The 15,494-nt window shown below is 35.9% G+C and overlaps 1 protein-coding gene across 13 annotated transcripts in view; it reads left to right on the forward strand.

Moving 5' to 3' along the window:
- Positions 1-15,494, forward strand: part of STXBP5L (syntaxin binding protein 5L) — a 191,437-nt gene that overhangs the window by 64,565 nt on the left and 111,378 nt on the right. For all 13 annotated transcript variants that reach the window (XM_068698430.1, XM_068698439.1, XM_068698432.1 and 10 more), the window contains 2 exons: positions 6,050-6,131; positions 8,097-8,197. In XM_068698430.1, the coding sequence (XP_068554531.1) occupies positions 6,050-6,131; positions 8,097-8,197 (183 nt within the window). The remainder of the gene's footprint in view (positions 1-6,049; positions 6,132-8,096; positions 8,198-15,494) is intronic.

A 15,494-nucleotide genomic window follows, 5' to 3' on the forward strand; every position in this document is an offset into this window, starting at 1 on the left:
TATCTCAGGGAAAGAGAGAAAAACTCAGCTGGAAGCCCATTTGAAGTATAAAACCTAGGATTGTGTCATTTATTTTTACCAGAATTTGCACTATGATTAGTATACAGAGAAATAGTATAAGTAAGATTTCCAGAGATTCCAAAAAGTAACTGTAAAACTAAATATTCCAGGAACTAATCTATGTCCAGAACTGCAAATGGTAGACTTTGATGTTAAGCCAAGATGATATTTTCATAGTTATTATCTTTTGACAAAATCTTTTATCTTGTTATTTTTTGACAGATACAACTGACTAACCTAACTGGTGGTTTTAGTTGGTTAGAAGCTTGGTGGAATCATTTGACCATTTTATTCTTTAGTTATTTAGTTAAATACATTGGGCCTTTTTAAAATGATAAATCACTCAAATCAGGAGTAGGTCTTCTGCAAGAAAAAGCTGTCCTATATTCAAATAAAATGCTAAAGCAATTTTACAGTTGGTTTATGTAATGGAGTATCACCAGCCCACAAGCATCTGCTCTTAGGGTGCTACATGTTCCTACTCAAACATGTACTAGTTAGTGCAAATCAGATGACAGGACTTTCTTCATGCAGCAGTGCTACTTCTGCAGCACCCTACAATTCCTGATGCTTCAGAGGAGGGTAAAAGGGGATTGCCCTTTTCTACTTGTCTTTAAACAACAGCAACAACAACAAAAGTCTATAATGGCTAATTCAGATCACTGTTTCTGTAATTATAAGCCCTTACTTTTGTGTTTGATTCTGTACATAGATTGCTTTTATTCATGGAAGAAGTTCATTAATTAGTCAAAAAAATGTTGGAGTTGCTTATTGACGTAGATTGATGTCATTTTTTCTACTGACAAATTTTGGCTTTGGAAAAGGTGATATAAGTAATATATCAGTTTTTACTTATTATTGTGTATTTTTTGTTAGTTTTCATGCCTTGGTGTGAGGTCCTTTGTCTTCAGCTCCTCTCCCTTGTGAGGAGAAACAAATCGGACTACAGTCCTTATTATTTCAAAAAGATTTAACATGGAAACACTTGGATCTGACACTAATAGAGAATCACCCCATCTGAATGAAAAAAAAACTTGTCCTACCTCTGGATGTTCTGGGCCTAAGAAATTAAATATGTGCTGCAGGTAACCCTAGTCTCAACTCCAGGGGTCAGTTCTAAATATCTACACTTTTGGTTCTCAGTGAACACACAAGAGTTTCAAATCTTCACATTCTGTTAGTACTAACTCTTTGAGAAGAGTGAGAGACACCAGATCTATATGTATCAAATACTAAAAATGTCATAGAATAAGAAAGGTGTGGGATGCTGACAGGATGTTCAGTCATAGGTCATGCCTATGAGAAGCTTTGCCCATTGGTACCTCTCATATGTTTGCAATCATCTACTCTGACAGGTGTTTGAGATACAGTGAGTACGGATGTGACATTAGAATATCATATAAATATTAATTAACTGGTCATTATACAAGTGATCAAAAGGATTTGTAAGGAGAGTTTGAATCAGGTTGTAATATTGAGAAATGGAAAATTTCTTTAACTTGTGATGGGATGTTGAAAGTGTTGAGAGTGCATTAATAAGGTGCTATGCTGCTATGCAAGACTGCATGAAGCTGGATTCATGTATTTAAAATTAGGCATCCAAATAACTGACTTTTTTTTTTTGGTGGTGGCAAAACAATGATAAGATTGGGAATAACTATCCTTTTCTGGGGTAGTAGTCAAAAAAATTAGAGGCTATGAGAATCTGTGTTGTTTGTGGTTTTTTTTTTGTTGCGTTTTTTTTTTTTTAATTATTTTAATTAAATTTAATTTAAATTTAATTTTTTAATTATTTAATTTTTATTATTTTATTATTTTATTATTTTATTATTTGGGGACATTTTCATACTTTTTTTTCAGACTTATGCTCTTCTGACCACTGAGAAAAATGTTTTTTTCTGACTCTTCAGATTCTCTTACTTGCAATGCTACAGGAGAAACCTGAAGCAATGTAAATGGGGTAGTTCAGGGGAGATCATGTGATGCTTCTAATATGTACAGTATGTTGAAATATTTTCTGAAAAGCTGTTGCATACATGTGAATACAGAGCAAAATACCCTATTTCACACATACAGATCTTAAAACCAGAATTAAATGTTGTTATTACTGTCACACTTGATCCATGTAATTCTGATAGTACTTGTTTCATTCTGGATCCCAACAGACATCCGAAAGTTTTCATCTTTTTTCCCTTTTATGTATAAATTAGTATAAAATACGATAATCTGGCATGTCTGTGAAGGCCCCTGGAAGATCCAACGTACTGATAAGAGAGAAAAGAAACTGACTTTATATCAGAATGACTACTCATTTATTTGAATTAGTCCTTCCTTCAAAAATATTCAGAAATGTTCCACTCTCCCTGTTTGCAAAATCCTTATTTAATAATAAGGCAAAAGTAAAAGAAAAAAATCAGTCCAAAGTCTGCTGTATGTCCTGATAGAGAATACTGGTATGAAAAGATTTGATGAGGTAAGGTTTTACTCCTCCATGCTTGGCAGCAAAGCTCAAAATTTGCAGAAGATGGGATAAAGTGCCAAGAACAAGTGCCAAGTCATAATATCTCTTAAGCTCCTTCTTCTGGAAGGACCTCAGCACAGCTCCCAGAATGTTTGAAAACCGCCATCAGTCAGTGATAATGCTGCTGCTATTTCAGCATCAGTCCTTACTTAGGGCAATTGGCCAGACTGAAGCAGACGGCATAATTTCTCTCTCATTTTAGTAATTTGTGAAGTATTTCAGGGTGAACACTTAAGCAAATAAATGCGAATTATTGGAGAATGCTTTGTTTGTTTGGGATACACTGAGTGAAATCATCTACTTTGTTAGGACACTTCCCAGAAAACTGATTTAGCATGATACTGATGCTGAAGGGTGATAGCTGCTTTATCAGGGCAATACTAGCATAATTTTCATTAAGGACAATCATTAACTAGTGCCATGGATCTATGTTGCATATAATGCTTAAGTTAAATCATAGAAACATAGAATGATTTGGGTTGGAATGGACCTTGAAAATCATCTAGTTCCAACCCCCAGTGAATGAAAGTCTCCAGTTGGTTTGAAATCCCCAGTGGAGCTGCTTGTTCTGTTGGTTGGTTTATTGGTCTGTTGGTTGGTTTGTTTTGGCACTAGTATTGCTTCCTTTTGCCATACAACAAACAGTAGGGAACAATTTAAAAAATTAATGCCACAGAGAATTCATTCAAAATGGACCAAGGGATTATTGTAAACCTTCAGAATGTATCATATACTACCATATAGCCTTATTGGCCATTTTAAGTAGTTTTTCTTACATGGTGAAGAGTTTCACATTCTTTTATCAGTTTGGTAACACTGGAATCTAAAACTACCCTCTCTTAGTTTACAGCCGTCATCCCTTGTCCTATAATTCCATTCCTTGACAAAAATTCCCTCCCTAGCTTTTCTGTAGGTCTTCTTTAGGTACTGGAAGGCCACTATAAGGTCTCTCTGGAGCCTTCTCCAGGCTGAACAACCCCAACTCTCTCAGCCTGTCTTCATAGAAGAGGTCCTCCAGCCCTCTGATCATCCTCGGTACCCTCCCCTAGACTCACTCTAACAGGCCCATGTCCTTCTTGTGCTGTGGGGCCCCAGACCAGAGGGGGGACAATCACCTCCCTCCACCTACTGGCCACTCTGTTGATGCAGCCCAGGATGCAGTTGGCCTTCTGCTCACATTGAGCTTTTCATCCACCAGAACCCTCAAGTCTTTCTCTGCAGGGCTGTTCTCAATGAGTTCTTCATCCAGTCTGTACTCATGTCAGGGATTGCTCTGACTCAGGTGCAGCACCTTGGGCTTGGACTTGTTGAACCTCACTAGGTTCACATGGGCCCAATTCTCAAGCTTGTCCAGGTCCCTTTGGATGGCATCCCTTCTATTAACTGCACCCCTCAGCTTGGTTTCATCGGTAAACTTTCTGAGGGTGCACTCCAACCTGCTGTCTATTTCATCGATAAAGATATTCAACAGTACTGGTCCCAAGACAGACTCCTGAGGGACACCACTTGTCACCAGCCTTCACCTGGACACAGAGCCATTGACCACCACTCGCTGGATGTGGCCTTCAAGCCAATTCCTTGTCCACTGAATGGTCCACCTTTCAAATCCATCTCTCTTCCTTTGTCAACTGACGCAGTCACTCCATCTCAGAAGGCCACCAGACCAACCAGTCACAATTTGCCCTTGGTGAAGCCGTGCTGGCTGTCTCGGATCACCTCCTTGTCCTGCATGTGCTTTGCCATCGCAGAAGGATCTGTTCCTTGATCTTCCCAGGCACAGAGGTGAGGCTCTCTGGTCTGTAGTTCCCCACGTCCTCCTTTCTACCCTTTTTAAAATCAGGAGTGATGTTTCCCTTTTTTCAGTCACCAGGGACTTCACCTGACTGCCTGGACTTTGCAAATGTGATGGAGAGAGGCTTGGTAACTCCATCAGCCAGTTCCCTCAGGACCCTGGGATGCCTGTCATCAGGCCCCATGGACTTGTACACGTTTTATTTTCATCAGGTGGTCTCAAGCCTGCTCTTTGTTTACAGCGGGAGGGGCTTTGCTCCCCTAGCCCTCATCTACAGGGTCAGGGACTCGAGAGATGTGGGCAGCCTGACTGACAGTGAAGGCTGAGGCAAAGAACTTGTTGAGTACCTCAGCCTTCTCCATGTCTGTTGTTACCAGTTCTCCCTTCTTGTCCATCAGAGGGGGCACACTCTCCTTGGCCTTTCTCTTCTGGCCAATGTACCTGTAGAATCCCTTCTTGTTATTCTTTGCATTCCTTGCCAAGCTCAGTTCCATCTGTGCCTTGGCTTTCCTGATCCCATCCCTGCACATCCAGACAGCATCCCTGTGCTCTTCCCAGGCCACTTGTCCCTGCTTCCACTGCCTGTGCATTTTCTTCTTGCACCTCAGTTTGACCTTGCTCAGCTGTCCTGGTTTTCTGCCCTCCCTGCTTGCTTTCTTACACAAGGGGATGGAGAGTTCTTGTGCTCCAAGAAAAACATCCAAAAGAGTTGCCAGCTCTGTTCAGCTCCTCTGTCCCTAAGAACAGTGTTTGAAGGGATCTTGTCCACTAGATCTTCAAATATGGAGGTGTTTCACCTGTTTCACTCAGCAATGTTGTTAATAATATCATATTTCATATTCCTCTCTCCTTTTGTTTTACTTACTGTTTTTGGTAATTTTCTAGATCATTAGATTCACATTAGACTCTCTGACTCAAGATGAGAAAGGCCATTATCTAAGTTAGGGAGATTGAAATTCAGTGTGCAGGGAGAAAGATCCAAAGAGAACAGGGAACAGGTAGAAATCTACATTTGTGATATATCTGGACAATCGGATGTTTCTACAAAGCAGTGCATCAATGTTAATTCTGAGTGAACTAGGTGGATTGCCACTGGGGTTTTATTCAGGATAAGAATTGATCTTGGTAATGTAGTTCAGAGCTAGACCTAGGTACGTCTGTGTGGCACTGCATCGTACTGTGTTGATGAGACAGGGAGCAATAGTTTCATGTGAGCTTTTATGTAAGCATGAAATGACTCACTCTAAAAAGCCTTTTCTCATATTATAAAAGAAAGCCTGCTATAGAACTGTACATCCTTAGTCCTAAATCATTAATTTTGTAATGTTTTCATAAGTACAAAAATCTGATACATTCGTGTGTTACATGAATGAATAAAAAGTAAAGAGAAACTTAGGAGGTATCCTGCTGATTTTTTTGTGTTAATTCATGCATTTTATTTCACAGGGAAAAAAAGCAGGCAAGTACAAATCACTCACAGTTGCACATGTTTCAGGCTGATGGTGTTGATACTTTAATTAGAACAGTGGGAAGTCAGCATGAATTCTTTCGTTTTACAGAAAGCAAGAAGAATTGAGGTTAATTAAAGGTTAATTAGAGATTAATTGATCGTTATTTTTTTTCCCCTCTTCTGGTGATGACAGAAATGTTAGAATCCTTGACTTTAATGGCAACAGATTGGGCAGGCCTGGTGTTGATTGCTACTGCCAACATGAAAGTGGTGCTGCAGTTTTGCAGCTCCAGTTCTTAATCAATGAGGTAAGTATACATTTACTTGGATTTTTTTGCAAACGTTTAGTTCAATAAGGCAATTGGTGTATTATAATTGAGTGATACAACTTTTCTCATTGACAACTATTGCCAACAAGTAAGTGGCATACATCCAGAGGACATTCATCGTACAGATTTTTAGAAGACTATTTATGGGACCGCATGCTGGGAAAAGTATAACGTTAATATACATCAATATAAAGTACTGAGCAAAAGCTAGTCAATACTTGAATGTGTGCAGGTAGATGTAAAACCCTTTCAATTACTGAATATGCTGCATGGTTCTGTTGCAAATAGAAGTTAATAAATGAGTTACATTTTTTTGTGGAAAGATATTGATGGTGATTGGCTAAAAGCTCAGTAGCTGCAAATATGCTGCTATTTGCAGCAAAGATGAGCAGTTGCAAAGATTATCAAAATCAAGTTCAGATGACATACAGAAACAGTGAGAGATTATAGCTTGCTGTGTGCAGAATGTCTCTGGAGAAGACAATAGGCAAGAAAACTTTATGGAGCATCTAAATCTGCTCAGCTGTTTTTTTTCAGAAACTCATAACTCTGCTAAACTATGAGCTAGTATTAGTTCAGTTTTCATACATTTTCTTCCCTGCTGTAAGAAAATGCTTTTGACAGTTTCACATCCTTTTTCTACATCTTGAGATACCAGAGCTTCTCAATTAAAGAGTTTCATTTATTTTTTTCTGGACTTCTTTGGAAAAAATGCCTGAACTGCTGAAACTTAGGAATGAGGACCAAGTAAATTATTTAGAGGAAGGTAAAAACAGAGAAACCAGAATCAGCTGGTCATTCATAACTAGTAAAAGCCCTAATATACAGGGTTAATTGACTTCTGTGGTGGAGATTCTGTCTCTGAGGTTGGTCCACATTCTTTGGGAAATGAGAATTAAAGCATAGATTATGTTGTATTAGAGAAGTTTTACCTTCATAAATTGCATTTGCATATGTCAGCATTGAAAAGAAGAGTTTCTGGGAATCAGAGGGAAATTTGAAATGCTAGAAAAGAACTTTATCTCCATCAGACCATCATAGTTGTTACAAACTGATCTTTCATTTACCTCCTCAGCCTTTCCCAGGATAAAGTATTGTCTTCCGTTTCAGCAGTATCTAGTTCCTCTGTGCCACAGGAGCATGTAGGGACTGATCCTTGTACCAGACCTAAATTGAGGTATAAGTTTAGTAAACCACTGCAGCAGCAGTAAAGAGCTTCCTCAGCCGTCCGTTTTCACATGGCATCACTGTTCCATGATAAGGAGAAAGATAGAAGGAAGGAGAAAAAAACAGTTTATTTCCAGCTGTCCCAACAGACGGAAGTCAGACATTGGATGACGTCCGTTTCTTTGGGAACAGAAGCAGAAACAGACTTGAGAATATTTCTAATCTGTGACAAAGAAACCATCCTTTTGTCTACATCTCTTAGTTCTTCCTTAGTCCTCTCCCCTGCTATCTGTCTCTACTTTTTTATCTGCATCTTTTCACAGTTCCAGTTTTGAGTTTCATGTTGTCTTGATATTACTACTAAACTGTGCTTGTCACTGGCAGTTGTTTGTGTGTCCACTAAACTCTTTTTCCTGTAGTTATAACCTTCATACTTAACTTTTCAAGTAAATGCTGGCTGTCCTTTTCTTTAATCTCTATGCTTGTGTGGGAATACAGGAGAGTTCTCGTGTACAACTTTGGTACAAAGCTTTGTTTTGCATTTTAAATTGATGGAGTTTTAATTTAACTTTGGCTGATCTTGTAATAACTGAAGTTTTTACAATTACCAAATTTATTCCAATCAAGTATTATTTATGGTGGAATATATTTTTCTAGAAGAAAGCAACCATTTCTTATAAACTGTACAGTTTCCTACAGATAGATCCTTGACAGTGAGGATGACTTAAGAATCCATGGAAGTGTGACATGTTGTGCCATATTTTGTGTCTGCTCTAGGGTGCTTTGGTCAGTGCAAGTGCAGATGATACACTTCATTTGTGGAATCTCAGACAGAAACGACCAGCTATCCTACATTCTCTGAAATTTAACAGAGAACGGTAAGACTATATAATGCAAAATAAACATTTCATTAAACAACAAACAAAAAAACCCCACGCTATTTCTGATAATACATGTTTGTTAGTTTGTCTTTCTAAAGGAGTATATAATTGTGTCTTGATTTTTTTTCTTCTGTTTGAATCTTTTTTTCACGGAACAAAAATTTTACTTTTTCGGCAGCCTTCTCAGAACTAGAAAAAATAGTAGTTGCTTTTTGTCACAGTGTTTTTCATTTAACCTCCTATTTGCATGAACAGTGGTGTAGTTGTGGTTTTAAAGACTATACACAGGCACTGTGATCCCTTAGGCTGGTCTGTTGCTTGACGTTAGCCAGAGGACCTCAACTGCCTGTATCAGAGAAATAGTTCTTCTCTCTACCTTAAAAGGATTTTATTCTTGTAAAATACTGGAAATTAAGCAGAAATAAATTGTGAATTTATGAAACTATGTAAATGTCAGATGAATCAGAGTCTGCTTTTCTAAATTTTACTTTATCAGTACCAAATTATAAAAACCTTGCTGAAAATAGATTAAATGAGTGGTTGTTATTTTCAAACAAAGTCAGAAGCTGAGCACTTTAATCTGTATTTAGTCATTCAAGTAAAGCCTGCTACAATATCATGGAGGCTGAATGCTACATTTGAATTAATGTTACAAAAAAAGTTTTGTGTTTCTGTTACAAAATTAAGTCAGTAGTCAGAAGAATAAGGTTCAGTGCATAAATGCAGCAGTTATTTTTTGTGTGTTATTCTGTACTTCATCTTTGGGATTTTATTTTTTTTTAATTTGAATATGTAGCTATAATGCATAGTATGGTTCTGACAGTGACATTGTAGCTCTCTTATTCTATATGTTCAGCGTTTCTTGAGGAGCAGCAGCTTTGACTTGTGAAGTGGTGAAAGATACCAGTACATCATGGCTATGAAGTAATAGGTTTTGCTGCAGCAAATCTAGAAATTGTTATGGAAGTAGACTTTTCCTTTGTTTATTATTCAAATACATATAGTGTTTGCACTTAAATGTCATTAAATTGCAGATTTTGTTGTGGGAAGTATTACATAAAAGAAAATATACATCCAGATTTCAAAGAGTTTATAATCTACAGGAGAAGCATATCAAGTGGTTTGGATCTGGGTGAGGGAGGATAACAGAAATTATATGTACCTTTGCTACCTGCTTCTGGACAGTAAGCCATCGTCTTATATACAATGAAATATTTGAATCTTGGTATTCTTACCAGGTGCATAAATAATCCACAATTTGTTTTTGATAAATCTACATTTTTATATTCAAGTCTATCGTTGTCTGGTTCTTCCATTCAGCAACCTTCCATCCAAACTAAAGAATCAGTACTTAGAAGAATTCAGTGTCTGTTCACCTGTTTGCCAGTCATTACTCTTCAGAGAGACTAGCATAGTATATTGGTCAGAATTTTATCAGAATTTCTTGATAAAATAAGCGCACACATTTGGGCTGTGCTAAGAACAAAACCTTTGTCATTACATTTAGCTAATCTTTATTTTGTTTCTGACAACCTAAAACACTGGACAAAACATTTGGACGCAATTTATTTGGAATACTGAAAAACTTCATATAAAACTAAATTTTGTGGAATGGCATTTTTGAACTGAGGTTAAAAAGGATCTGGGGATATATCTATTTGTAACAAATGCACAGCTTGCTTTATTTCCTTTTATTAAAGTCCAGTCAGTTGTGAGTGGGGAAAAATAAAACACACTATTAAGTTATTTTGTGCATATTTTAAGTAACTGGTACAATCGCAGCCATTTAAATCATTTTTATTAGTACATCAAAGCTATGAGGCAAGTATCCTGTTATACTGATATGGAACAGTGTCAAATAAATAAGTCCAGTTTTAAATCTAAAAAGAGTTCTCAATTTCTTTCAATGAAGAAATTGCTCTGTAGGCAGTTCTTTTCTTCTGAGGGTTCTGTTATACTTCCATAAGTTTTTAGTTTTCTGTGTTCAAGCACTTGACTCCAGGATGAAACCTCTTCAGTTTTATTATATTTTCTTTTACCATACATGTCAATTAATTTTAATTAATTTTAGTTAATTGATTTTTATCTAACTTGATTTTTCAAATTTCTAAACTTGATTACACATTTGATAAGTAAAATTCAACATAAGCCTCTGAGCAGGCATCAAAAAAAGTTATGTTAAAATGCTTATTTACCCTCTCATTGGAACATTTCTCTGTATATATACCTTACAGAGTTAAGTCTAAAAGAGAGCTTCCATGTTGTTGTTTTTGTTTTTTCTTTCTGAATATATTTTTTGGGTTAGAGCACAGAAGATATGAATTGTGTGATGCTCAGAGAAATATCAAATTATGGTTGTGTTAGCTATAAGAAATTTGTGGCAAAATGGATGTAAGGGGAATTTGGGAGGCTGATGAAGCAGGAAGATCAAAATTGATTTTCTTCAGGAAACTCAAAGGTCTGTCTTCAAAAATTAATGTCTTCTTAACTGTTGGAGCATTAATTTTTTTTTCATCTTCTCTTGCAGGGAAGGCTAAACGGGAGCAAGATTTATACAAAAGAGAGAAAAAATTTTTATTTTGTCTTGTTTTAAGTTAGTAACCTAATGGATGAGTTGATTTTCATGTGTTTTTTTTTTTTTCTTTTGTTTTGTTTTTTGAAGAGGGAAGAAATGTTAGTTGACAAATAACAGGTTTTAAAATACTGGTGCGTATTTTCAGACATGAGGGGAGGGGATGGCAAAGGAAAGTACTGATATTTGTGTATAGCATAACTCCAAATTATTTCTAAAATCCCAGAAATATAAGAAAATCGGGCTTCTGTATATATGGATAATTAGTGGACTTCTTTCTCAGGGGCAAGAAAAACAAGGATATTTAACCCAAAGAAGGAGAATACTTTTTTTTTTCTTTTCTTTTTTGTTAGTTATCTTTCTTACTATACCAACAAAATAAAAAACAGTTAAATCTGAAATGAGCAAAAATTGTGATGGAGAAAACTGATATATATGTCTTGCTTGGAAATGTAACTTTCTTGGGCCAAGGAACTGACTTTTTCACCCCCTTACTTACACAAGCATGTAACAAATTCCTGATGATACAGCATGTAATAATTTGAGGATATTGGATATTAAACTGCATCCTTGACATAGTCCAGGAACTATTAGCTGTAGAGAGATTAGTCACTCAAGTCATAGAATTTAGCATCTATATGAAAATGGTAATGACTAATAAAGTGAGAAAAACTTGCTATGTGCATTATTGATGCATAAAGGTGATGCACTTATTTATATACTATTGTTTAACTTTAGAGAAAAAACATCAGTATGATGCCTCTTCAAATTTTTAACATAAAATAACAGTAAATATCAAGAAAAAAAAAGTAATTTTAGATTTAGACAGCTTTTACAGGACCAAACACAAATTTATTCAGACACAAACACGGTTATTCAGATGTAGTTTACCTGTAAGAATGGAACATATTTCTGCTTCAAATTTTATAATTTGCATGTTTCTCCACTGAGGAATTATAAAAATGGTAATTTTATGTGTATAGTGTTTTTGTCTCCTGATACGCTGTTTGTTTCAGATTTTTCTTTCTGAACAACTGACACATTTCATGAACTGGTGCTGTATAATGCACTTTTACTTAAAATACTAGTATCTGCTTATGATCAGGAAGATCATTGTATTATCTCAGAATCTTGATTAATTTGACTTAAATTAATTAGGTTTCATGTAGAACCAGTTTATTTTGAGTTTTTAAAACATTTGATGCATGAACTGTACAGCTGTTTAGATTCTGCTAGATGGATGGATGCTACTTTAATCTTTGGCCATTAGTCAGTGTGACTTCTTTTATTGTACCAGTCTTCATACTGATGAATAGTTTAATTTGTAATTTGCTTCTGTTCACTGACATTTCAGATTGAAGGACAGCGGACAAAAATCTGCTCCTAGTACTGTTTATGTATATATGCAACTACTTGAGTCAAATTTCCCCAAGTATATAAGTATATATTCCCTCTCTCCCTTCTCTGAAAGTCAAAAATGTTTGTTCTTTTTTTCAGGTGACATAGATGTAAAGAGAAAAGACTTATGAAACACAAATACAAATCCTATTTGCAAATGGATTTGCAGTCAACTGGTTGTCTTTTGTTTACCATGTAGCATTCAGCATTGAAACACTTAATAGTGTATGAATAATACTTCACTAATAAAATGTCATTTCATAGCCATTAAGTCATAGTTTGTAAACTCTCCCCATTTCTTTTTCTTTCCTCTGAACTGTTGGTAAACTGTTTTGCCATTTTTGAGGGCTTTATTATGTGGTATGTTCTCTGTGACAAGCAACCTCCAAGAATATTGTAGGGCTGCTCAAATAATTCAGGGATATGTTGATGCAAAATTAACACTATTTACTTATTTCTGATAATTCACTGCTCCTTTGCAAAGTGTCTTTTTGTATCAAGTGCGGAAGGAACACTGAAGAATGAGGCATAATAACAAACTGATATTTTTGTTCTACAGTGTAATCTCCCGGACTTTATAGCATTTGGTATGTTTTTGTTTTGTATCAACATACAACATTGTCATATTAAATTTCTCTTGCTATAGTTGGAATGTAATGCAAAACATTAAGAACCTTTAAGTAAATATAAATATAAGCAATATGTTTCAGTAGTCAGCCCCATACCAAGAAGTATAATGATAAAGCTGTTACTCGAAGACATGCTTGACTATAGCATATGGTTGATAATACATGATTTGCTGTACTGTGTACAAATAGGAAGCACAAGTAAAGCTTCTTAAACTCTGGAAACACTCCATAAGATTCTTTTCAAAACACTCGAAGGATAACATTATGTTGATATTCCTTAGATTAGTCCCTCCTTTTTCTTTTAATATCATAGGAGATGCCAGATTCCTCTTCAGTGGACATTTTAGGCAAAACAAATAATTGCTACTGGAAATAGATAACCGTCTAGCTGCTGTAAAGAACATTAGGATTAAGCTAAACCACCAACACCTATAATACACTTTTTAAAAAAACATATAGATCAGAGCAGACTTCAGCAAGTATGGTTTTGAATATACAACAGTTTATACACATAGATTAGTGCAACTGGGATGGCAGTATTTGTAGTCTAAAAAATAAAAATTGTGAAATCCAGGTCATATAGGCTTGTGTACATTAGTTTCCCTTATAAGCACGGTTTATCTCCTGTTATTCTGAAGCTGAGCTAGTTGAGTTGTATTGTGATTGACGTGGGGGATAGCCTTCCTGTTTTTCTTACTTTAGCCAGCAATGACTGGCATGTTACAAGTGAGCTGACAGCAGTGTGTCAGTTTATACACTGACACATTATAGTTATACATAAACACAGTGTAGAAGTTTTGTTGGATTTTAAAAATCTGTCTCCATGCACTGTGGACTGATGCCATAACAATACCTTAAGTACGCCTCTGTAGGGGAATCAGCAGGTGACAGAGGCTATGTCACTGGCTTTGAGGCTGTGACCTGTAACGCTTTTTTCAGTATTAAGGGTATGCTGGCACAGAGAAAGAGAAGCCTCTTAAGTGGATGACTGAGAGCAATTCTCCATCAGCTTTTACTTGTTAATTATAAGTTGACAATATGCGATATTTTGCAGTATTTGAACGAGGTGATAAAGGGTATTACTGTAATGCTTGGAAGCAAAGATAAAAGATAGAGATCATTTTGGATCAGGTGTCATATGTGTGCTGGTCTATATTCTTACCTGAGAACAGCTATACTGTTGCTGTATTGCAAGATACTCTTGCAGGATTTTGTATCCTGTGTCATTTGCCTCATCAAAAGGACAGGAAGAGGTTATTGAATTAATACTGCTGATAGGTTGTGCAGTCTGTGTACTACCTGAATTTGTTTACTTTTGCATTAGGGACTTGCAGGTTACTAACCTTAGATTGTGTTTCATCGGCAGTTCAAGGAACTGAATTCCTGTCGTAGCTTGCCAGCTCACAGAAGAGCACCCCGGTTAATGTTCCATAACTGCAAACTCTGTATTTTCTACATGCTTTCAAATTAGTCAGAGGTCTGTCATCAGGCATGAAAACAGTTAGCTTTAGTGCAGTTACACAGACATGCTATACTACAAAACAAATGCGAATTGCATGATATGATGCAGCATTTAGGTGTGTAAAAGAACCACAGAATTCAATTATAAAGCAATATTTCACCATACAACCCTGTCTGCCTTTTTATACTGGGAGGCAGTTTGTGGAAAGGATTATAACTTACTCAGAATGATAGGAAAAAAATGAGGAGAGCAAAAGAAGCAATGCTGTTGATTGGCATTCACTTCCATATATTAAAGAAGTTCTTAAAAAAATCCCTTAGGCAGGTGGGTTTTTTTTTTTTGTTTGTTTGTTTGTTTGTTTTTTGTGTGTGTGTCTGTGTGTGTCTTTTGAAATCCATATTGCCAAGTGTGAAAATAACAGAGACCTCAAACATTTAAGACGCATGGTAAATGTTTGTGGCATGATCCAGCATCAGTGTTCATCGCTTTTTAAAGAAACACTCAGGGCTTTTAGTAAACAATTAACATTGTCTGCATGTGCTGCTTTGCATGCAGTCCTTCAGGAGTGGAAGCAACGCAGGACATATGAAATTGAAATTATCTTTTTTCAACACTTCTATATCCTGTGTTCCATCTGTAAAGTAGAAAATCATATTTTTTGAAGTTTAAGGCCTTACCCTTTTCATTTTAAATTGCATTCCATTTCTTCTGGTCAACTTGTGCAGATTGTCCTTAGTCTGTAATATTGTGTCCCTGAGACTTCATTAGTATTAGTACCAAGATCAGTTATGAAATTACAAGGTCAGCTGTAAAACTAATTCCCTAGAATCTCTCAAATAGCCAGTAAAATACCTCCTTTTCAACATAATCAAATGGAAAATAGACATTAAAAATAGAATTTGATAGTAGTACTTTTTATTTATTTTTAAATAATTGTTTTATTTAAAATGATATGTACTAGGTAGGTCTCCTACCATTTCCTTGTCTATTTTTTTTTCTTCTTCTAAGGAATGAACATTCTGAAATAGCCTACCTTTCGTAAACCTACCTACACTATTTTACCATAACTTTTAAAATTTTGTCATTTAGAAACTCAAAACCTTAATTAATGTTTTCTGTTAAGTATATTTGAGCGATCTCAATTAATAACAACAACATGGTCACAGCAACAGAGAGGATAACATAGATAAACTTTATTTCTATTGTTTTTCATTTTTTATGCTTGCCTTCCTT

Source organism: Anas acuta, chromosome 1 (genome assembly GCF_963932015.1).
Source record: "Anas acuta chromosome 1, bAnaAcu1.1, whole genome shotgun sequence".
Taxonomy (NCBI): Eukaryota; Metazoa; Chordata; class Aves; order Anseriformes; family Anatidae; genus Anas; species Anas acuta.